Here is a 25,781-nt window from a genome sequence, read left to right as displayed (position 1 = left end):
GGCAAGCATTTAGTAAGCTACTGGATTTTTTATAAACCTCACAAAATGACAACCTATCCAAAATGGATCAAACATGCACCAATAAAAGATTTTGATAAATTTGCCGATTGACTAATTATTTTCGATAAATGAGTCGTGATCAGTAATAACAACAATTTTTTTCATAACATAGAAACTACATAACAATTTAATTGTTCTCAACAATGTAATTGTTTTCGAATTGTGTTTACGAAAAATGAAAGTTTGCGTGGTGGTGGCACTTTTTTTAATTCACCACTGGTTCTAGCGTGCGCATTTATTTATTTTCGGGTTCTCTGTATTCATCACACTAATGTTCAAGTAAATTGTGCGCCTGGATGAATGACATTTTCATTACAATTTCGGCGTATATTTCATGATGTGCGAGTCCCTCTGTGTTTTGCATAGACTTTACCGCGTATATATCTACTCGACACTCGTACGCGACAGTAAAGGAGGAAAGTATCATCGAGGAATTATCATAATCGCAGGTTCATCTAGATAATATTACAAGTAGTGCAATCAGTATCTGTAGAGGAGCGGAATTCATGCATTGAGTGCAAAGTGTTTACAAATTGGTGCGAATTCGTGGCCTAGTGTTGGTTTCTCGAGGCATATAACCTCAAATATTTTTCTCAGTGTACATTGCCGTGAAAGTTTTCTGTGAAAATAAACACAATAAAGTGAGAGATGGAAAGCAGAGAGGACACAATTAGGTATAATTATTTTTTATGCATGCCGTGATAATTTTTTATGTAATTGCCTCATCAAACTTGAATTATTTTCAGGGTGAAGGAAGAGCCAAATGATGATTCGCCGGACGCAGGTGGAGATTGTGATTTCGATTCATTGGACTCTAGCGAAGCCAAAAACTTGGAAACATTATCGTTTTATAAATCATCGGTGAGTTCAATAGTGTAAATTACATTAAGTTTCTTTACTGTCCATGACTGCATCACAATTTTCATTTTAGGCAAACCACATGAATGAGGTTATGACCTCGCAAGAAAAGTTGGATGAAAAAATATTCATAGAGATTGAATTCAAGCATGTAAAACTTGAACTCGAGTGTTCATCGACAAACATATGCAAAACTGAGTACCAAAGTTGCCTAACTATTGTGAAAACGGAAAACGGAAATCAGACGAATGACATGAATGAAAATATATTCAATGAATTCCCAGTACATAATAGTAGCAAACCCTTTGATTTTGATATTTGTCACAAATCATTTGGAGGTAAGAGTAACCGCAGTAGTCGCATGAATGCAGTTCATAACCGGAGCAAACCTTATGAATGTGAAATTTGTCACAAATTTTTCGGCTATAAGGAGAACCTCAAGAAACACGTCAACGTAGTACATAAACGGAGAAAACCCTTTGAATGTGATATTTGTCACAAATCATTTGGACAAAAAAGTAACCTCGCAGTTCATATAAAGGCAGTACACCTTCGGATGAAATCTTTTGAGTGTGAAATTTGTCACAAATCATTTGGACAAAAACAATACCTCAAATTTCACATAAATGCAGTACATTATCGGAGCAAACCCTTCGAGTGTGAGATTTGTCACAAATCATTTGGATACAAGAGTGGCTTCAATAAACACATAAGTGGAGTACACAATCATAGCAAACCCCATGAATGTGATAATTGTCATAAATCATTTGGATACAAGAGTGGTCTAAATAAACACTTGAATATAGTACATGATCGCATCAAACCCTTTGAGTGCGAGATTTGTCACAAATCATTTGGTGTACAGTGTAAACTCACAAGCCACATAATGACAGTACATGATCGCAGCAGACCCTTTAAATGCGAAAATTGTCAAAAATCATTTGGACAAAGAAGTAACCTTAATAAACACATAATGAGAGTACACGATCGTGCCCAATCTTTTGAATGTGAGATTTGTCACAAATCATTCGGATACAAGTATGTACTCAAACGTCACATAAATTCAGTACATGATCACAAAAAGTCATTTGAATGTGAGATTTGTCATAAGTTATTTGGACGAAAAAGTTACCTCAACATTCACATAGTAAGGGTACATGATCGGAGTAAACCGTTTGAATGTGAGATCACCTCAAAATTCACACAATGAAGATGCATAATCAGAGCAAACCCTAGCAAAGCGTGATATTTGTTCCGAATTTTTGAATTCGGTGAAGAACACATACATGTAATTTTGGAAAAAAATTTAAACTAATATCCTTGTACTTTTTGAAGAACAATAAAATATATCAAACTGTTATTAATTTGTAATTACCATCGTCTTGATAAATCCAAATATTAATACTATTTTTCTACTGCTGCTGCTCTCACTCGGACGCGGAGTAAATTTAATTGACTTTAGCCACGCGTCGCATCGAATGCGTGCAGCATACGACACTAAGACAACGGAGAAAAAACAGAAACGCATGTGTACGTACGTCTCGAGTCTCCGAGGCTCTCGTATACTCGCACTCCTCGGCCTTTTCTTCCGATATATATACCAACGAGCGGGGGTCGATATATTACGTACCAAGGAATGTAATTTATAGTGGCTTTCCTCTTTTAATACTTTCTTCGGGCTGGGGTATTATGACTGGATCGTTTCTCGCGCGCAAGGGATGGAGCAGCAGCACACTAGGCATACACATACATACTCGCGTGCGCGCGCTCCCATGTATATCCATGCGAAAGAAATCCATTTTTATTTGGAATTCGATGAAAGAAGAAGAAGAAGACGTACATCCTGCCTTATATGCGGCAGCTCGCCCGTAAGTACTATTTTTCTTTGTTTCGGAATATATATTGAAAAATATCGCGAATTGTTTCGGTGACTCACTCTCTCTCTCTCTCTCTCTCTCTTTATTTTTTTCGCGTCGTTGCTCGCTCGTCGGAGCTTAAACTCGTCCCTGTGTGTACGTCTCTCTATCCGTCGTGACCGAGCTCATAAATGAATTCTATCCCCGTTTTCCGAAGCTTTTCAAAGTCTATTATTAAATCCGTGCCACTGCAGTACAAGCTTTGGTTAAAAGACAAAAAAAAAAAATCGATGGTTTTCGTACAGCGCGCACACACACGCTCTATATATACACGGGATTTATAAATCGACGCGGACGGGCGCGCATCAATTATTATTAGCCTCGACTCGAGCCGAGGAAGATCCCCGAGCGTATGGACAAAATCTCGTGGAAAATTTAAACAAACGTTCGGTGTTATGCGCAGCAGCAGTAGCTTTCGAGCGCAAACATCGCGCATAATAAAAGCTCGCACAGGTACACACACACAGGTGAATATCATACGGATCGGCGCTCGCGCGCTAGCGGTAAATAACTTCCTCTCTTTCGAGCTCGCGTACCGCAAACACTAAATAAGCGCGTAGAAATAAATTTATCATGCTACCCAGTGCGTTCGGCGGCATTATTTACACGATCGTCCTACCCCCCGTACGCTAATATTAGCCTCGGCGCGTCGCGCGAACTACGCGTACATAGGTCCGCGCGCACGTCGAGCTGGACGCACGCACGCACACACATGCGCACGGATGAACAGTACTGCAGGTTGCTGGAGGGACAGGAGCCGGGCGAAAGGGAGGCAAACAAATAAATAGCTCGTCCCAATGTAAATCCGGGTGCGCGCGAGTTGACCGACCGACTTGTGTTTGTATGTGTGTGTGTGTGTGTGTGTGTGTGCGGGGGTGCAGGGGAGGGAGGGGAGATGGTATGTATGCTTACGCCCGGAGTACACAATGTAGTCCGCCGAACATGTATACGTAATGCATAAATATAGGACACCAGCATATCCAAAACGTTGAAAAGTAGTGCTGTAGGACTACGAGCTCTGAGCAGTGGTATTGTATGAGATTGTGTGTGAGTGCAGGTATGCATGTGGGCTTGGGAAATGTATAGATTCACAGGCAACCCCTGCTAAATCATCCAAATATGCTGCCAAACGTGTATACGTGTCTGTATCGTACGAACTACAGCAGCGCAGCCAGAAATTCTGCGACAAAACGATGAAAAAAAAAACAGATCGTGTTTTCGCCAATGTATAATGTTTGCGAAGAAGAAAGCGGGAGCAAACGACTCCATCATTGAACTTATGAGTAAAATAAAATCAGGTTTAACACTCATCTTTATACAATAATCGACGTTACGTCGCTTGCGGATGAGACACTCGGTGGCGAGCCACCTAGCGATAAGAAACGAAAGTTCAGGATACGAAAGCCGGATTTTAATAGTTTGCCTGCTTGCGTGACTTTTGATTATCCTCTCTTTCATCTTTTGTTCTTTGATTTTAGTATTTCAACATTAGATCAATCCGAGAGCTTATAAAAGTATTGATAAAAATTGGAAATCATAGCTAAACCATTATAACTAAAAAAAACATTTGCAACTATCGTTCTATTTATCAAACGCAATAATACAAGAAATTGAAAGAAATAATATTCTTTCATCCCCCTATTCGAAAAATTGAATCCTGTTATTCTCTCGAAAGCACACACACACACACACACAGAGAAATAGACCCTTTTTCCTCGTTGCCTCAACCAAGCGGACCTTTAATTCCGTCTAGCGCGTGTGTCATTCGTATGCATACGTGTCATTGGGCTTTTATTGAATGAATGTATACAGCAGCAGGCAAGTAGCTCGACTCGAGTTTCTCGAGTCACGCTCGTGTGCTAAAATTCGTTTTGCACCTCTCTGCAGATCCAATTCGAGAGCTGCAGCGGACCCCATTCATAGGGGGGTGGTGAACTTTTTTACCCTGGACTAGCTGCGCGTACGTATGCATGCATACCAGTCAATGGGGCTATTTGGAAATTTGTAAGCTCGTTCGAAAAGAGCTGCGAGCTTGCACGTGTCTATACATAGCTCGTACGCAGGCACAGTTGCAATGCATCCCTATCGCTTCGAGCTGCGATAGTGCATAGTGGTAGTTTATGTATTTTTCCCAATGTAAACATTAGGTATAGAGAAAAAGAGGATATGCAATGCTATTTACGCGAAACGAACTCGCGTACAAAATTCTGCTGTTTCAGCCGTGAAATATAGCACGCAAAGGTCCTGCAATGTTCATCAAACTTCCTCGATTTACGCGCGCTTATATTTGCCCGCTAGATCATGGGAGGGCCAGCGCGTAGTTTTTATTTATTTTTATTCAAGCTTACTACTGTGCTACTGGTCGCGACGACCGCGAGAGACTCTTCACAAAAGGATTCCAGCGGCAGAAGCAGCAGCATATGCGAAAAATTCGGTCGTGGGACTCGAAAGTGTGACAGGTTTAGTGTACCGACTATACCCCGTCTAATACCGCGCGGCTGTGTGCGCCGGAGCGGAAAAGCCGCTGAAACAATGGCAATACACGTTCCGTAGAGATTCGCGAGCACAGCAGACTGAACTGACGTAATTCTGCGAGCTACGATACGCGCTTAACCTTTTTTTCTCGCGACTCACGATCTTCTCTCACGAATGGAAATTCTGATTTCTGCAGTCGACGAACTCCGTAAAAGCTTCGATGCATTACGCCCGAAAGGAACGAGATTTTGTTCTATACCCATATTACGTTGTATACAGTCTCGCGTGTGTCAAAGTCGAAGGCGCACACGCACGCACGATGATTGATGTAAAAAAAGGCTCGCGCGAATCGATGCGTGCAGGTGCGCGTCCCCGACGCAGCTAAAGACGCGTACAAGAAAGTTTCTTGAACCCCCAGTACCACCGTCGCCCTGAGGAGAACACAGAAGTGACTTTGACAGTTTCGCGCGGAGTCGAGGCGGGTGCGCGTATTATATATTTGATAAACTCAACCCTTCCGCGAGGAAATATTCTCCCCGAACTTTACGATTTTCTTTCTACTTCTCCGCAGCAGCAGCAGCAGCGACGACGACGATCCAAATGTCGATACGGAATGCGTCAGTTATAACGCCGAGCCGAGCGGGAGTAAGAAAAATTGACGGGTCGGGCAGGATTTTTGCATTGATTTTTCGTTTCTCTTTTGAAAGTATTTATGCTCGATGTATATATACAATATAGTTGAATGGGTATACAGATTATACATCGTTGCTTCATCGCCTCGACGACCTGTATAGATTGTGCAACGCGAAAATTGCTATAAGCTCGTTTAAAGCTCATTAAACGTTAAAGCACCGAGAGCGAAGGAAAAGAGGCGCGAGAGAAAAGAATAAAATTCAACCTCTCATCGAGAGAAAATTAGCTCGTCGCTATATGTATATTATATGATTCAAGACTCGAGCTTACGCACAGATTGAAGTATATATACAGAGAGAAAAGAGAGGAAAGATACCATTAGCGCAGTTTTGGAAAATCATCCTTGACTCGCTGCCAATTGTAAATTCAGAAATCGCGGAAGTTCGCTCCAACGGTACACGTATATATCTCGTTGTGTAATTGAGTTTCGCGAGGTGGCTGGCCGAGAGAGCGATTCGGTGAAATATAATAATACGATATATAACCGACGTCGAATCTCGATCGTGCGGTTATAAATAAAATTATAACGTCGATGCCACACCGATTGGAAATCGAATCTCGTACACGCAAGTAGAACCGGATCTCGTACCTCGAGTACAGACGTCGAGTCAAAAATAATTATTATCATTATTATTATTATTATTATTTTTATTATTATCATTGATGCGCAACGACGAGAGATAGAGAGAACGAGGAGGAAAATGAGATGCAAGAGGGAAAATTTTTAATTGAAGATCTTATTACAAGAGCAGCAGCAGCGAAGGCAGTCCTAAGTTATAACTGGTATACTAGGCAGCCAACACTCTCCAGGAAGGAATCATTTTTACTCGAATCGATATAGAATTTCATCGAATTTCCCCTTTTTATTATTGAAAAGTAATCTCGGCGCAATTTGTGGCTTTCTTAGTTCCTCCCGCATGCATATATTTTATACAGGACGAATCGTAAAGTTCCGTGACTATTATGATTCGAAATGAGATCAGAATCTATCATTTCCTCGGCGTGTGTAATTGTTAGAAGTTAGCTCTCGTACTAGTTCGTATGAAAAATTCATGAGATCCATCGTCGTCGCGCGATCACGTCAATAATAGATCGTTCGCGCGAAGGAAATTATTCATCCAAACTCATCTTCATTATTCTTAGGTGTATGTACACGCGATTAGCTTTGATATTGGCAGCGATCGCGATTTCGTCGCACCCGCATCGGCGTCGTTGACGAATTCTCCGATCGAGCTTCGCAGGCATGCAGAATGTTTCGCAATAATTGCCTCACCTCGAGTGTAATTCGAACGAGCTCTACTGGACCTCTCTTCTTGGTTCTTGATTGCCCGGCGAAAAGTCAAAATCGTCGAAGGCCAGTAGTAGTCGCGAACTCACACAATTCTGAACAAAAAATTTTCAACAATTTTTTCGATTTCTCTTTTTTCTTCGATCACCAAATTTTGCACTCGCACAGAACAACCAACCAACCGACAATCGTACGTAGCTCTTTTTTCAACGTATGTCAAGCACAGAGATCGCCTCCACCACACAGAGTGCGCGTATTTTTATGCAAGGTGTACGAGAGGATTAATGGTACAGACGGTATAGATAGATAGACAGATAGATAGATAGAGAGAGAAAAAGAGAGCAGCGGCGAAAACGGCAGAAACACGGCACAGTAGGGACAACAAGTGCTCGCTCGTCGGTCACCGCGCGTGTACTGAAACGGTCGTCGCACTCTTCTAGCCGTATAACCCTTTCGATGGCCGATGCATTTATACGCCTGCTGCTGCCGTTGCCGCCGCCGCCGCTGCTGTTGCACCGCGCGTCCGTGTTCCTGTGTGTGAGATTCACTCGTGCGCCCGCGCGTAGCTATGGCGACGCCGCCGCCGACGACGACGACGGATACTGGCTATATATGTATGTATTGTACCATCAGCAGCTTGCGTATACATAGGTATGTAATAGCGCTGCAGCATCTATATACGGTCGAGTCGTCGTCGAGCTTGGGTATTTCTCTCCCTTGGCAGTGCCGCATATATACGCACAGCGACGACGACCACGACGACAAGGACGACGAGAACAGAAACGTATATATCTATGAAATGTATGTACATGGCAGCGAGGATGAAGGAGAAAAGTCGTGTGGATATCGAGGTGATGCCGAGGATTGTTACTATGGTACTCGCTCGTGAAATAATTTTTTAATTCTCTTTATCTTTTCTATGATTAGTTTGTGTACGTAAGCAACGAGGAATTAATTCAGAGGGACTCGCGTGTATACTATGAATTAATTTGTTGTTTAGTCTTTGTTGAAGTTAAAAAACTCAACCCACCTTTGATTGATTACTTAGCTATGATAGTACTGAAATCAAATCGATTGCGATAACCATTCGAAATTTTCATTATTCAAACTATAAACACACTGTAAAGTTTGTAATATAATAATTCAGTAATTGATAATATCTTCACTTATGACTCTACTTGCCCGGCGGTCTCGATCGAAATTCTATACAAACCTTACATTATCACTTGCTCTATGAATTTTACAAAATTTTGCGGGGCGAATAGCTAAATATTATCATTTGAGATCATTAACTTTATTGTAAATTTTTATTGTATGCATTTTCATCAGAGTATGGCGATAGTGAAAGTTTTAAATTTAATAGACGGACGGGCAAGTAGAGTCATCAGTAAAATAAGTTCACTATGATTCTTACCAATGATATTATGAACTATTGAATTATTGTATTACAAACTTTACAATGTGTTTATAATTTTGAAAATGCGAATAGACATCGCAATATATTTGATTTCATGACTATTGAATAAGCAGGCTGGAATGCTGAGAGACGTAATGGAAAAATATATGAGTTTATGATTCGTAAATTATTAGTGCTACAATCACTTGGTCAATAAGGTAGGGGAGACCGGGATGTGTTGGCGCTCCTTTAAAAAAATGGTTATTTTTTAATCGATATTAAGGTTTTATCGATGAACTTTTTGCACGGATGAATAAAACTTGTACAGAGCTAACTGTACATATATACTTTTATCCCAATCAAAAAAGATTTTTTCACAGTTTCGGCATTTTTATATAGTGAAGACACAACCCACATAGCATGATAGCTTCCCGTGAAATCTTTCAAGAAAGCTTCCCATGAAAGATTCCAGAAAGTTTTCAGAAAGTTTTTTTTAACTTCCCAGAAGCATACAGGAAAAGCTTTTATGAAAACTTTTCGGAAGTTTCCTGAAAGGTTGCCACAAAGATTTCATAAAATGTTTTTTTGAAGGTTTCATTAAAACTTTCGGGAAGCTTCCCTAATCCTTACCGGTATGCTTCCATGAAAACATTCTAGAAGCATCAATAAAAGCTCGAAGGAAGCTTTATGGAAATTTACGAAAAAATTTCAGGGTGCTTTCCAGAAAGTTTTCATGGAATCTTTCTGAAAGTTTTTTGAGAGGTTACAAAAAATGTTTCTAAAATTACTTTTTTAAAAGTTTCATTTAAAATTTCCGGAAGCTTCCCTAATTCTTCCAGGGATGCTTCTATGAAACTATCTTAGAAGATTCAATAAAAGCTTGAAGAAAGCTTTACAGACACTTTCAAGGAACTTTCAGGAGACTTTCCAGAAATATTCCATGGAAGTTCCTCGAAAGTTTTCTAAAAGATTACGAGGATGGTTTCATAGAGTCATAAGTAAATGTTTCATCGAAGCTTTCAGGAAACTTTCTTAGAAGTTTCTATGAAAGTTTCCCGAAAGGTTATTTCGAAAGTTTCAGTGAAACTTTCAAAAAGCTTCCTAGATACTTTCGAACAAGTTTTTAGGTTCATGAATCGCCAACAGGTGGCGTATACATAAATTTATCGAACTCACAAGTGGGTAACAGGAAATTTTTATACAAGTACTAGCTCCTTGACTACAAATTTTTAACTTTCGAAGTCTTCATGAAGATTTTCTAAAGTTCTTTTGACGAATACTCAGTTATTAGAGGAGGTGTTCATCTCCGAACTTTAAGATAAATTAATTTTCTCATTTTTTTTAATTAGAAAGATTACTTTAAGAAATTGATAGAAAGGCTTGTCTCCTGATTTTGTTATGGTCTTAGGAACAAAAAAAATTGTTTGAAAAATTACATAGAAACTTAGATTTGTGTTATTTTGTTATATAATATTTTTATGATTTTTCATCAATTAATTCATTTTTATTACAAATCATGATGAATAGCCCACAATCGACAACAGATGCAATGCCTGATTTAATCTCAGAACATTTAGGCGAGACTTTCAATGAGCATCTCGTGCAGGAAAACTAACAGCTTCTGCTTGCTCAAAATTTGACGCCTTTGAAGCCATTAAAGGAGATACGATTGAGGGAGAGGATGATACATCTTCTCGCTTAAGAGGAAGGATAGAGAAAGAGGGCATAAAAGAGGGCGAAATAAAGGCCTTCAACGCTTTCCTGGGTTTAGTTGTTACCAATATTCGAAATCGAAAATCTGATCTGAAGAAAAAGTTATGGAGTGAGGTCAATTTAAATTGGCCTTACTATACAGAAAAGGAGAAGCTTCTTGCAAAGAAGAACAAAGATACTATGTATAGAAGTCCGTTGCCGTGTATTAAATTGAGGATAATTTTCGGTACCCGAAAAATCAATGAAAATTTTTTTTCTGCCGGACCCGAGGATCGAGCCTCGGACTCCTGCGTGTCAGGCAAACGGCCTAACTACTTGGCCAAACGTCAAGTTGCCATTACGAACCTACATTTCTTATTTGAATTATGCTCATATGTGATGTTATAATTTCTATTCACATTTAATATTACATCTTATGCGATTGAACTCGATAAGCATGAAAAAAGAAATGAAGATATTATTTCGATAGGCAATTCTCTTAGCTTTCTCATAGAGCTGACAAATTTTCCGATAAGCTTCATTTTCACAAAGAAAAATCAAAAATAAACCTGAAAAATCCCTTGTTCGAGATATTTAGCTCTCCGTGTTCCATGGCTACTTAGTAGGTTAATTTGCGACGTATCGGAAAGCTAAGGAAATTTCCTATCGAACACATTAGTCAGTTATTATTTTTAAATCAGTTTTGATACTTTTTTAGCGACTCAAAAATTGAGTAATTGGCTGTATTCACGAGATAACATGATTTTACGTCCTCAAAATTACAAAAGTAGCTATATAAATAAATGCTATTGAAATTTCAATGGTTCCTACATTGTAACATTTTCCCAGGACCCCCAAAAACATTTTCCGGGGGTCCGTATCCGCGTAAGTTGAAAAAAAATTTTTCCTCGATTCCACCTCATATATTGAATATAGATCTTTGATGCTCATCGAGTTCCATCGATTAAGATGTAATATTAAATATGAATAGAAATCATAATCTATAAATTATAACATCTATTTCTAGTATGCAAAAATATTAGAAAATATGTATATTTTCTACGATACACAATAGTGTACGCGAAAGAAGCCAATACTGTACATATGAGTAGCGTCCGTTAGCGCCGTGGGATATCCCTTTACAATCGTCCGCTATTCCGAACTATCGTAGTTTTATATGAAAAAGATAATTTAGAAGTTAGCGCATAGTTCGGCTAAACATGAAACGTCAAACTTGTTTCAATATTAAAAAAAAAAGAAAAGAAAAAAGATGAAGAAGAAAAATAGATCGCGACAACAAAGATTTCTGAAGAAGAAAAAGGAGGAACCGAGAGACGAGAAAGAAAAGTAGGTAACTTACGCACCACTGCTAGTACTTCGCACATGTCGACTGAAGAGCTTTTCACGAGGCCAACCTCCATCGTCGACGTCTCCAAAGCTCTTTCAAAAAAGCTCGCCGTAGCGAGAGAATGAGAGAGAAGCTCCGTTCCCCTTTTCTTTTTCCCGCAAGCCGCCGCACGAGAGCTGCGCTGCGCCATATACGTGTGTCGTATGTATAGCGCCGCAGCATGAATCTCCAGAATAGCGCGAGACGCTTTTTAATTTCATGCGCGAGATGAGAGCCTCGCGTGTCGTGCAGTCTCGAACACGCGTTACGAGGGCAAGGCATATATCGTCACTACGAGACACAAGGTATTTTTCCAGCCGAATTACGAGGGTAGTTTATGCATTAGTGAATAATTTAAACGGAATTTTTGCAGACGTTTGGAAGCGAGGAGGCGCTGCGCGCATTCAAGACTATCGACGCGTGAAAGATGAATCTCCGAAGGTTGACGAGGCTACGAAAGAAAGAAATGAAAATTTGTGTTTTTCCAGACCCCTGGTAGAAAGGCTCAAATTTCTATGGCACATTTATAACATAATCCTAGCAGAAAAATCTCCAAAAATTTAATAGTTACATATTTTAAAACATTCGTTACTATCATTTTTTGGTTATTAAGCAATTATTTACGTTGAGCATTTATGCAAGGCACTTATAAAGTTTTTATTGAAAAAATAAGGCTAAAGTATTATGATGGTAAGACGTTTGATCGAAACTCCCTCCGACATATTCGAAACTATGATTTTTATATTGGTTTCAACATTTCGTGCCTTCATAATTCATAACTCGCCTTTTTATTACGAAAAATATTGGAGGACTAATTTTGTACTATTCTTTATTATTATTATTTTGCGACTCATCGAAATTCTATTTACGAGCGAAAATCGATATTCCGTTTGATGATTTCTCATTCAAAATTATTATACGTCGTAACATCTGTCTCGAATCCACGTGTACGGTAAAACTTTACGAGACGTAATATCGATTCCGCCGTGAAAAAACAAAATGTTGACGTTAATCAAATTCGATATTACGATATTTTTTATGCGCAAAAGTAAAGGCACACGCGGGGGGAGCTACGAGATGGTTTCGAAAAAATTATTGGCATCGATTCGCCGAGGTATATATACGATATGCTCGCGAGTTTTCCCGGCATGATTATTTTCCGCGCACAGCTGATATTCCATACTTCGATCGAAAAAAAGGGAAAAAAAGGTAAAGTTTATGCCGCGCGCGCGCAACATATATACGTCACACGCATTACGACTCGTATTGCAAGTTTGATGCATCGCTCGCAAATTTTATTTTACGTTCGCAGAAAAGTGTAACGAGAGCTATTACTCCGCGGACTCTTTCCCCCATAAATCAAATGTCAATTTTGCCCGATTACTGTATGCATGTAAAGGTCGGTCGGGAAAGGGCTAATCCGATTATGTTATTTTCCACTCGGGGCCTAATGTGATTGGTCATTAACGTCGGGGAGAGAGAGCTATTATCGGAATTAAATTTTAATACGATTGTTGAGTGAAAAAACGGCCGAGTGCTCGAGTTATTACCGGGCGTTAATATTCAGACTCGGACTTTCAAAAAAATAAATAAATAAATAAAACATCATATTTTCCTCTCGTTTAATTAATCGATATACAGCTCTTTCTGGCTCTGCGCTTGTACAGCCGTAATTGTAGATACTCGTCATTGTACTCAACATTTGTAGCATTATAATACGTAGTCGCTGGGAAAAAGTCTCGTTTACCAGCTTTACAGTTCCGTATAACTACACAGCTGCGAGTGTAGAAATGGTCAAAGCCGAGCTCGATAAAAAGTCATATATATTCATGAGCAATATACAATATTATCTCAAGAGACTCTTGCGAGCTACAGTTGTATCTCTGTACGTATATACGTATATAATAACGCAGCAGCCAGTGGCGCACTGGTCTGCGACAAAATTGCGTCTCTTAAAGCAGATATACACTTCGAGGTGTTTTCATCTCTCTTTCTCTCTTTTTCTTTCTTTCTTTTCCTGTTTTTTTTTTATTTTGCCCCAAGTTTTCGCAACTTTTTCGAGAGATCTTGCCATAACGCACATGGACCTCAGTTGCCAGCAACAATGCATCTTAACTTGCTGTGTGTGTGTGTGTGTGTGTTATACACCAAGAGTTCCGTGCAAAATTCCCCAAAGACTCTTCGTAATTATCAACTTAATTATCATGGTTGAGAGAGCGATTAGCGCGCAGTGCGACTTTTTTAGCTCTCGGGGAAAATTGCCAGGAAAGAAAAGCCCCGGCCTCGTTTGCCTGCGCCGTACAAAGAGGCAAAGAGTCAAAGAGAGAGAGAGAAAGATGAACTTGTGTTTTATCGTCGCCGGGGCACTCGTACATACAGAGAGTAAAAACGAGGCACCGCTAAGTACTTTAATCAGAGCTCAACTATATGTATTTTTTTAAATCTTAACTATTTTCGCATCCGATGGAAAATTAATTCACCGCACTCGGTACAGATACCGCGTGTAAAAGCCCCTTTTCGCAGCGGATCGCGTGTCTGACTGTGAGTAGTGTAGCTCAACGTACTCCCAACTGCGCTCCGTGTATAATGTAAAGGTGCGGATATACATCTAGACATGTAACGTGTCTATATATATACACGAAATCTCTTCGAACGCGGAGTATGTACACACAACGACACATTTGCAAATCTCTGACGTTGGCATATATATACGGGATCGCTGCGCGAGACGCTTCATTTGCATCTTGCTTCAAATTGAAAATGTATAATGTACGTATGGTGTATATCTTGAGATCTCTCTCTCTCTGTGCATACATTAGCTTCCAAAACGCCTGAAATTCGGTTGACGCTTTTGTCCCTCTCACTTTATGCCTATACTATTTACTAAGTGCGCGCCGCACAGCCGTGGGTAACAATAACAATGATATACACTATACTGCCTGCCTGCCTGCACCTCTGCAGTGATCAGTAGGCCATTAGGCGAGATTAGCCTCGGCGTCTCTTAAAATTAATATAGTACATACAGCTTACACACACAGCACAGAGGGGATGCGGGGTGAGCGCAGTTGTCTCGAGAAACATGTTGCAGAAGCAGCAGCAGCAGCAGCCAAGCCTGCTGCGCAGCGTATACAACGTCTTGGCCTCCTTTGGCACACGGATAATATCCAAGAATTTCCCACTGTTTGCGCGCGCGCGAAGTCAGGCGAGCGGGAAGCGAGGACGGTAAAGTATATAAGACTTGCGGCATAGTTCATCGAGTTACCCCCGCGCGCGCTCGGCTCGGCTAAGCTCTCTTATATATATAGGCGTGCGTCGCGCGAGAGAATAATATATAAATATACGCAAATTGTAACGATGAAAAATAGTCGATGCGGAATTGGATAAATCGCTCGAATTTCGAGTGATTAAATTCGAGAGCATAAATTCTTATATCTTCGCTGTAAAGGATAAAAAACAATTTTTTTTTTTCATTTCATTGTACACGAGATTATCTGCGTCGCGAAAAATGTACAATCGACGCGCGCGATTAGACTAGAGCGAGCGTAGAGCAAAGTTTTTCTCTACCCCTCGCCAAATATCGCATGCACTTTGCATGCTCGCGCGTATACATAAAACATTTAACAAAGTTATATCCAATGGCCGTGTTTGAATATATTTACGTCGAAAATCGCATTCCACGTAAATATATAAACGATAAAGACCGAAAAAATGGAGTGTAATTTTTCTTTTTCGCGTTTTGTGCGTACGCGGCACAAAAGAGAGAGAAAGAGAAAAAAATTGTCCCTAAAAGCTCACGCAACATTTTATCGAACAATAAATCAAAAGTGCGGTGCTTCCCGCGCTTTTAAAACCGGATAACTCATATAAAATGGACGTATTTCAGATCTCCGAGAGCAGCGGCGTATTGTATTATATACATAATATACGGACAGACCGCCAGCATCATTATTCCGAGCATATATTTCGAATTTTCATTCAGGATATCTCAAATTTGCCTCCCGTAAATATTATGTACAAGAGAAAATTTATTTATGTATTTTGTTTGCAGCTTCCGTAGTGATAAGGGATCTTACCGGGAAAATCATTTAGAATCTCACATGGTATTTTACGTCATAATATAACATTTACAATATATTATAGTGATAATGATTGTTTTTAGTCGAGAGCTTTTTAGTCGGCAATTTTTAGAAGAGTCCCTAGTCTCACTTTACTTTATCTGGGCATATGCAGAAGTTGTTGAGAGAGCTCTCAGAAATTAAATAAAGCAAGAAGATACATCTTACATTGCCTTCTCATTATTCCTACCTGCCCATAAGAATATAGGGTACTTGGACCAGTGATTGACCGCTTTCGACATGTAAATGACCATTTTTGGATGAGCAGTTATTATTCTTTTTTCTTGTCTTATGATATTTGGACATAGAAAGTAAAATACACAATCTGAAGGAAAAAGATTTTTAAAAAAAAAATCATGCTTTGACTTATACAATTATTTTTACTTTGCAACTTGCAGATTTATAACAAAAAGGTACTAGCCATCTAATGGTGGAAGTTTAAAGTAGTATCGTTGTATCCAAAAGTGTTGAAAACTAGTCTAAATTTTTCAAAGCAAATAAATTGTTGTTATCAGATCATGTATAATACAAAAGTTAATTGTAATAGTACTTATAACGTTAAATAAGCATTTCAACATTCATTGTGCAAGGTGACCTCTATGTATTCGATGTACAATTTAGATTTATATTCGATTTAGATTTAGATTCGTAAAATATACCAGGTTTATTAATAAATTTTCTGAATAATCATGATGTTTTTCTTGGGACGCACGATTGATGTAATTTTAACCACAGGGCCTAGGAAAATATAAAATTTAGCTATGTAGACGATCTTTGTTTTGTGCATGTGATTCGTCACCCATTTTTTATTATTTGACGAATGAATGCGTGTACATTTAGCTATTGCACAATTTATAGAAACGATGACGATTTCAATATCGATTTTGTATAGCAGCAAGTTTTATCCTAAACGTAATTTTCACATTGATATGATGAGCTTGTTGATTTCATCAACAGATGGAGCATTGTAAATTCGCAAGTGGCAAACGATTTTCCGATTGCTATATGTACAAAGAAATTTTCCTATCCTTCGAAAATTGGCTCACGTTTCGATGTGATACATGTAAATACACACATTATTTTTACTCGTAGGATATTGCTCTGGTGTAATGTGGAATTTGAAGCGTCGCGTCGTATCATTGCGCAGCTAGATCTCATACCAAATGGACGCAATTACGATTCTCGAATTCGGAGAAGCAGCTTTTATGAGTTCGATCGGCCTTTGCCGTTTCTTCTGTCACTGCTGCCGCTGCCAAGCGTGAAAACGTACGAGGATAATTCTCTTTATCCTCCGTTGCACCGCCGTGTCATAATACGCATATACCGCACTTGGGTGCGTGGCGCAACGGCGCAATAACTGCTAATATAACACGCGACGCCGATGGATTTACTTCGATACTCGCGCGGAGAGATTTTTCGCGCTCCATCTCTCTCTCTCTTACTCGCTCGCAGAGCCAAAGGGAGAGACAGAGACGGAGAGTATGGGAGACGAATTGAGATTCGGATCGTCGTCTCGTCGACGGCGACGCGGCGTAGTGCAGCGTTGGTCTCTCTCGCTTGGATTTATTCCCGCGAGACGTAGCAATCTCTGCGTGCCTCGAGACACATCGAATGGATATACATAGATCCGTGGCGTTGCTGCTCCAGCATGTACAGCACTGTTATACGTATACAGGGTACATCTTATCTTACTATATATATAGACGATACAGATCCTCTCCTCCGAGATCCCCTCCTCCAGGCTCCCCTCCCACCCCTCCTCTGACATGTTATTGTTAATAACATTTATAAATTTCTAAAAAAAAATATAATTCGTTTATTATAAATAAAGTAAAAGAATAGGCAAAACTATAGGTTTGAGTTTTGCACTATTATAAAGAATATCGTTTCCACATTACCTAAGAACAGTATTAGTTCTTGCATATTTTACATTCCCAAAAAAAAAGGTTTTTTCCTCATTTTCCATGTTTTTTGGCCCTCCGCAAGCCATCAAATTGTCTGTAATAGAGACTCAGTTATGAAACTTTATCAGAAGTTGTATTTTGGTGTATCGATGAACATATAACAATATGGGCTGGTTTGAATTTTACGTCAAATTTTACATGAAAATACATGGTTTAAAAATTTTTTCATATCCACCCCAAAAACAGAGTAACAAGCAGAATATCTTCAAAACATAAAAATCCAACTTTGAGCCCCTGTAGATCCATGAGGGTTGACCTAGGGGGCTGTGCTCTTCAGGATTTTCATTTTTCATTGTGTTCTTGAAGAGTAAATGGTTAGTTTCAACTTCATTTTTTGGGCCTGCAACACCTGTTGTGGAATAGCCCATGTATATATTTCAGGCTTGTAGCATTAATTCTCATGTTACGGGGAATGAAGATAGAAGAAGGCAAGCTGTTAATATAGTCTCGTGTGGTGCATTTTTCGTCGAAACAAATTTGAGCAATGATGGGATTACCCTAATAATTTTCCTCGTACGAATAGTTGTAGTAAGTTGCATGTGTTCTAATGTGTTGTATTTTATGATCGAGGATTTATTTACTTTAATATTAATATTAGAAACTAGGTAGTGGGAATGTTTAGAAATAGGCCTGATCTTTTACTAGATGCTAATCCTTTTGTTCTTTTACCACCATCCCCGCCAGCTGAACCTTTAAGAGTACCAAGACCTCGGGTAATACCACCTTATCAAAGACCTCAAGAGCGTCAAGAATAAGTATAAGGTAATTTTTTTATACCAATTTTTTTATAAATATTAATAAAATAATTAACACGTTAGCAATCGTATATGCTGAGACTTATGTACAATCACTTTTATTTTATCACTTGCAGATTTGCAGATGTAGATACCTCGCCATCTAGTGGTGGATGCTGTAAGTAGTACTATTCAAAGCGGTTGAACATAGAGGATAATCAGTATTTATCTTTCATATTCTCTTATGTTTCTCTTATACATCAGTGTTAAATTCAACCGTTTGAGAGAATTGGCAATGCAACATCTGCCGTGAGTGCGTCAACTATAATCCGCGCAGTCAAAGAAATTAGCTTGTAAAGAAACGGACTGAGAAACTCAAAATTTTCGATGAAAACGGGGGTAGTTATCATACCCCTAAATTAAAATGTGCTTATTAAATTTGCGCTAAATGGCAATGAGCACGAAATAACTCGTTGGGACTTTTCAATAATATCAATACCATCTGAGTTGCGATGTTTCGAAAGTCAAACATCGTAAATTTTCTCAGTTTCTATAACTTCGAGCTCGAGTATTCAAGAAATGGTTCTTTTCATAACTCCCAACAGTATCCTATTAGTTAAATTGAATGAAACGACCGCCTATAACACTTTTTTCAATGGTAAGCGCGACTCTCGAGCATTGAGACGTTTCGGTGCGTCACCTAGAGCACCATAGACGCGTCATCGGATATAATAAGCCGGCCATTCGAGTGATATCACGCGTTAACTTTGGTACGCGATAGAATCGATGCTTGAAAAGTTTTCGTCGTTCGAAAATCGGCTCTACCCCAGCACCTCGCGAGTCGTTGCGAATATCACCGGGGGAAAAAAAAATCTCACTAGCATCGGTGGTAGAATACGTACAATAATGCATCGCCACCGCCAACATCGAAGCGACTCGAAACAAGGATCGAGTCTCGGTGCGGAGGGATTACACAACAGAAAAAATCACGTCAGAAGTACGAGACGAGTCGCGCATAACGACGAGGATCCGTATACCATAGACGAGCACGGATCTTCAACGGCAGAGCCGATACAGTGCATAAGACGATGATATTTCGTAGTCACGTCGCCGTGGAAAGATGCTACAATACAAAAGACATCTCTCTCTCTCTCTCTCTCTGGGCTGGAACGAGTAAACACGCGTTTGATCGAGCTCTGCTATTTTGATCGTTGTGAGTCGTAATTTTGTGCCGTTAATTTCGCTCTTTTTTGTGCGAGTGTGAAAATTTGCATTGCACTTTTTACTGAGTTCGCTGTTAGGTGAGCTGCATACAGCTTGTGTTAAAGGTGAAAAAGTTGACTTATCGATTCGCAGTGATTTTTGCCGTTTGCTCGTGTGTTGTTGTGTCTTGCTTGGTTTGTTTACATGCTGATCGAGAGTCTTATACGCTACTAGAGCTCGGCGTATTGACTTTAAAACTTATTATTGTGCTTGTGGACCCGTATTTTGAACTAAGCGTCGCGACTGCTGTCTGCTGCCCTGTTGTGTTATGCTTGCTGTGTATTGACTTGCTGATGTCTGACGTTGAATGCAAGAGGTGCAAGAACGCTGTTACTGCAGCTGAGTCCACTACCTGTAACGCCTGTGGTTCGTCGTTTCATCTTGACTGTCTGAGCGTTTACCTCGCTCTTCGAACATCGACAAAGTGCTGTGCTGGTCTGTCATCTGCCTCTCTTCCGGAAGCTTCGGTTGCTCGACGTGAGGAGACCGCACGGACTGTTGCATCTACACGAGCGGCTTCCCGCACTTCGAGCCTGGACTCGCGCCGAGGTATTCTTGCCAAGGAGACTGCTGCTGTTTCGATGTCGGCCTCAAACATGCTCTTGCCTGCTGGTGCAGTTCAGCCGGTCGGTGATGGGACCCAGTTGTTTGCTGTGCTCGCCCGGATGGAGGCGACTATGGGAGACTTGAAGGCGACCCTGAGCGACGTCAGTGCCACTTGCTCCGAGCTCAGAGCTGCTTCTGCTGCCACCGATCTCAAGCTCGATAGGGCGATTTCAACCCTCGAGAACCATGCGGGGCGTATCGAGGCTTTGGAGGCTCGTCAGCGGCAAACTGAGCGTTACCTGAGCAAGGCCAAGCCCTGTACGGAGCTTAAAATTGTAGGTATCCCATCGGCCCTGGTTTCCACTGTTGATCAGGATGCTCGTGGTGTTTGTACTGCGGTCCTCAAGCTTGTGGGAGCCGATAACTACATTGCCGACGTAAATGAGGTCCGGTGGCTTCCGCTGTCGGCTCGGCTCGCCGATGGCCAGCCCGACACATCCGCTGCTCGCTCCATGGTTGTGCAGTTCAAGCAGATAGTCTCCCGCGACTCGGTTCTCAGGCTCAAGAAGAGATCCGGAGAGTTGCTTGCCTCTGCGCTCGTGCCTGGTGCCGTTGGTAGCTTGAGACTATACGAAATGCACTCAAATTTTGTGCACGATTTACTCCGTAAGGCAAGAACCACAGCGAGTGCGCGCGGCTATCGTCATGTCTGGGCTCGCGACGGAGTGGTCTGCGTGAGGAAGTCGGATGGCGCCGATGTCATCGAGCTGTTAACGGAGTCGGATCTGGAGAGTCTGTTATGACTGAAGAAGGTAATTAAGCATCACCAGGATCGCTTGTCGGAGTTGCTCGACAGAATCACAATCATGCACATAAACATCAATTCACTCCGAGATCATTTCACGCAAGTACGTGATTTATTGACGACGCAAAACATCGATGTACTATCGCTGGTCGAGTCATGGATGACTCCCAATCTACCGTCGACAATGTGCAATATACCGGGCTACAAGCTCATCAGAAACGACCGTGGTTTATTGGCAACTGCAGCTAAGCGCCGACGCAAGCATAACCGAAAGCGAAAATTCAAATACATGCAAGGTGGTGGTATTGCCGTTTATATCCGCAATGGGATCCCTCATCGTATACTGCACGCTCCTCAGATAGTCACACTGAACGAGACTGAGTGCCTCTGGATGGAAATCGGCAGTGGAAAACAGAAGCTGCTCTTTGGAGCTGTCTATAGAAGACCCGGTGGCTTTTATTTGAACGAACTGTTCAGCTTCTATCGCTCGATGTGTCACCGTGCGTACTGCGGGTCGATCCTGGCTGGTGACTTCAACGTGGACTTGCTCTCGGACGAGTACGAGACTGCTCATTATCGGCACTTGGTCTCGGAGGCTTCGCTTGACATCGTGCCCTTTGGGGCCACACATCATGGCCTCACTTTTGACACCGCCATTGATCACATCATTGTAGACTCGCTCGATAAAGTCATTGCCAGCACCAAGTCCCCGACACCGTTCGCTGCTGCTCACGATTCCATCATGGTCGAATATGCGCTCGCTGCACCGTTGCCTCTCTGCAGTGTTGGCAAGTACCGAGATAGGCGTTGCGTTGCTACACCTGAATTTGCACTTGAGCTACAATCTGCTCTCACTTCGGCTCGTGAGATGTCGGACTTGAACGAGATGGTCAGTGCTCTTCAGACTGGAATGGTAGCTACTTTGGACACTTTCGCTCCCTTACGAGCTCGTTCCTCGCGCGCCACAGCGGCCCCGTGGTTCACGCCAGCGCTCCGGGATAGATGCAGGTTTCGGGATGGACTTTATAAGGCTTACAAGAGAGGTCGGTGTCCGGCTTTGTTGCAGCGGTATAGATCACTGCGTCGCGACATTAAGTGTGACATAAAACGTGCACGTGAGTCATATTTGATTGGTGGCCTGAGGCGCTGTGAAACGGACTCCCAGAGATGGTCTTATTTGCGTCGTATTGGCCTGTCTGGCCCTCAGCCGCCCTCACCACTCGGCTTCTTCACGGCTGCCAAGCTGCTGGATCATTACTGCACTGTGACAACTGCTCATCCGTGTTGCTCACCTGAACAGTTTGTTCGCATCACTGATCTAACTGTTGACGATGCCATACCAAGCTTCGAGTTCCGGCCTGTCCAGGAGACGGAGGTCCTGCTTTCACTAACTCAGGTGGCTGGTCGGGCGAGTGCGTGCTCTGGGGATGGTTTGTCCCTGTCTTATTTCAGCGACACTCTCTCGCTGCTCGCACCGTCTCTTACTACTATCTTCAACCTATCAATCTCAACCTGTCAGTATCCGTCGCTTTGGAAAAAATCAATCATCAGGCCGTTAAGCAAGGTGCGTGTGCCTCAATCACCGTCTCAGACTCGACCGATCGCCAACTTGGCGCATCTTGCGAAGGTTTTTGACAAATTGCTTACGGCACAGCTTACCGAGCATCTCGAGACCTTCAGTATGCTTTCACCAAGACAGTCAGGTTTTCGGAAGAATTTCAGCACGCAAACTGCATTGATAAAGATCACTGAGGATATTAGGCGGGGTGTAGAAGATGGACTCATCACCATACTCGTACTCTTTGACTTCCGGAGCGCTTTCGATACTTTGGACCACGCGACCTTGCTGCGAGCCTTAAAACTGCAGAACTTTTCGTCCACAGCGCTCGCCTTGCTTCACTCTTATCTGTCGAACCGCTCACAAGCTGTAATGGATGACGTGGGTGGCTTGACGGCCTTCAGAGAATATACATCGGGTGTTCCGCAAGGCTCCACACCCGCGCCTATACTGTTCGCAGCGTACATTGATGGGCTTACGCGTGCGCTTCGCCATTGCACGTCCACGCACATGCTCTTTGCTGATGATCTCCAGATCTATTTGCAATGCCCGTCGAACGAGCTTAATGAGACCGTGGCAAGGCTCAGCGAGGACGCACAGATTGTCTCTGATTGGGCACTCACGAATGGATTGAGTCTTAATGTTGCCAAAACTAAGGCAATCCTCTTTGCATCAAATCAATATCTCATGCGCATTGACCTCGATCGTGTTGGGAGAGTTAACCTGAACGGCACCGTCATACCTTTTGAGGACAGAGTTGTCAATCTGGGCCTGGTGATGACCCCCGCACTCTCCTGGGATGCTCACATCAGAGGAATTTCCTCTCGCATTCATGGAGTGCTTCATCGACTGCGTGCTGGGGCTGGCTTTTTGCCCGTCAACGTCAAAGAGATGCTTATTAACGCCTTCATCATACCTCATCTTGACTACGCTTGCCTCGCCTTCATGGACATCTCTGCCACACTGGATTTAAAACTCAGACGACTTCTAAACACGTGCATACGTTACATCTTCCAGCTCCCTAGAGACGCAGCACTTCAGCCGTACTACGCCAGGCTCGATTGGCTGCTACCATCTCAGAGACGCGACTATTTTTTAAACATGCAAACGTTCAAGGTGCTCAATGGATTATGCCCAGAATACATTTCGAATCTTTATCATTGGACGGGCGTGGAGGTCCGCAGATCTGCAAGAATCGCGGGTGGAGCGCCGACGATAGAGGTGCCGTTTGCGGATTCCTCCACCTTGAAGTCAGGTTTCTCGATTAGTGCAGCCAACTCATGGAATGCACTTCCTGCTCAGATACGGTCATCGGGCTCTCTGGCGTCATTCAAGAGCCTACTTGGGCATTACATGAGGAGACAACAAAATGCTCAATAATTTTTTATGTATTATTGCTTATTAATTGTAATCTCTCGTACTTATAGCATTTAATTTTACCTACACCTGTATATACTTTTAGTCATAGTGTTTGAATATGATGCTGATTAACTGTACCTGAATATCTGTTATCTGGCTTAATTTTTGCATATTTTTGTTTTACTTAGCTTATTTTATGCTTGTTTTATTTGTAAATATATATATTATTGTAATTTACTGCTAATTGCCATTCGGTCTTTCGACCTTGGTCAATAAATTGTTCAAATCAATCAAAAAATCTCTCTCGAATCGTATATACAGGCGGTATATACATCAGCTCCCTCGATACATATAAATGTTTATATACAGCAGAGAAGCAACGTGTGTTGCTCCAGCTGACTCGCTTCACTTCCTTCTTCTTTCCTTTTTTTCCTCTTCTATTACGTAAAAAAGTTGCGCGCCACGCAGTCGCGAGTGGGGGAGGCGCTTTGAAGTGCAAACACGTGTAGATGTTGCTTTTCTTCCTTTCTCGCACTCGCGAATCTAATAGAAATGTGACACGCAAGACTGATGCCTCGCGCCTCTCGCTCGCGACTGCCTGCGAGAATATGATGGAAAGGAACGCGCGCCGCGTATATATACATACAAAACGTAAACAAGGTTCCTCCTCGCTACTATATGTATATATACCTGCGGGGAGGTCGAGTCGCTCTAATGTTTCTTATATACTCGCGAGAGTGTTTTACGAGATTCGTTGCGCACACGCGATGCCGCCTTTTTCACGCTTACGCGGGGGGGTTTCACGCAAAAGTCTGTGTAGTGTATAAGCTACTGCACTTACGCAGCTGCATTCGTGAATTTACTTCGTCGGACCTCGAAAAATGTTGTTTTCGTACTTTTTTTTTTGTAAGCCCCCTAACGGCATGGAATGCGTACGTATATATACGCGATATTTTTCATCTCGCGCTGCATACTCCGAACGCGCGAGCGAGCTCGGCTGCGCATGCATATTTGGGTTACTTTTGTTGCTGTGCTGCTGCTGCATGTTTGGCAAAGGACGCGCGCGAGTATTGAAACAGCCTTGATAAATGTGCATCGTGCAGCTGTTGCTGCTGCTGCTGCTGCTGGGTATATGTATAGCATTTCAAGCATTTTTCCCGCGCTGCGCTGCTGCGAGAGATATTTAACGGATCGTTACGAAACGAGGCAAATTACTCTCGGGGTGAATATGTATATAACTCACCATCGAAATTTAGCCTTCTCGATGCGAACTACAGTATAAAATTGTTTCGCGAATTATTTTCGAATTGGTTTTGTGCTTATTTGACGATGTAAGCGATCGAACTGTAAACATCCTCGAGGTTCGATCGTTCGGACACGTGCTACACTTCGAGGATGCAGCTACACCAGAAAACAAATAAACCACCGTCGAAAGTTAATAAGCTGCGCGCAAATCGATCGGCGTGTATAACTTCGGCAAACAATCTCTGGCCGATAAGATGTACGACGATTCGTACGGACCGATCTCGCGACTGAACAAATATTTGCCTTTATTTTTCTCTTCTATATACCCGATATCATCGGACTCGAGACGCGAGAAAAGAAAAAAGCTTCGGTCGAAGTACGTAGCAATTTGTCGACTTATCGAGCCCCCGCACACACACTCGGGCTT

At 41.7% G+C, this 25,781-nt stretch overlaps 2 protein-coding genes across 2 annotated transcripts; both read left to right on the top strand.

Moving 5' to 3' along the window:
- The first annotated feature begins 708 nt into the window (after nucleotides 1-708).
- On the top strand, nucleotides 709-18,599 carry LOC111694063 (zinc finger protein 177-like). The gene is made up of 4 exons (XM_023460758.1): nucleotides 709-734; nucleotides 807-921; nucleotides 992-1,372; nucleotides 18,450-18,599. Exons 1-4 carry the CDS (start codon nucleotides 709-711, stop codon nucleotides 18,597-18,599), a joined length of 672 nt encoding a protein of 223 aa, XP_023316526.1.
- Nucleotides 18,600-21,253: 2,654 nt separating this feature from the next.
- Nucleotides 21,254-24,130, top strand: LOC106650627. The gene has a single exon (XM_014368765.1). It carries the CDS (start codon nucleotides 21,254-21,256, stop codon nucleotides 24,128-24,130), a length of 2,877 nt encoding a protein of 958 aa, XP_014224251.1.
- Nucleotides 24,131-25,781: the final 1,651 nt, after the last annotated feature.

The sequence above is a fragment of the Trichogramma pretiosum genome, unplaced genomic scaffold (assembly GCF_000599845.2).
Source record: "Trichogramma pretiosum strain Unisexual culture from Peru unplaced genomic scaffold, Tpre_2.0 scaffold38, whole genome shotgun sequence".
Taxonomy (NCBI): Eukaryota; Metazoa; Arthropoda; class Insecta; order Hymenoptera; family Trichogrammatidae; genus Trichogramma; species Trichogramma pretiosum.
Note: the sequence above shows the minus strand (reverse complement) of the source record. Positions and strands in the feature narration are given on the sequence as shown.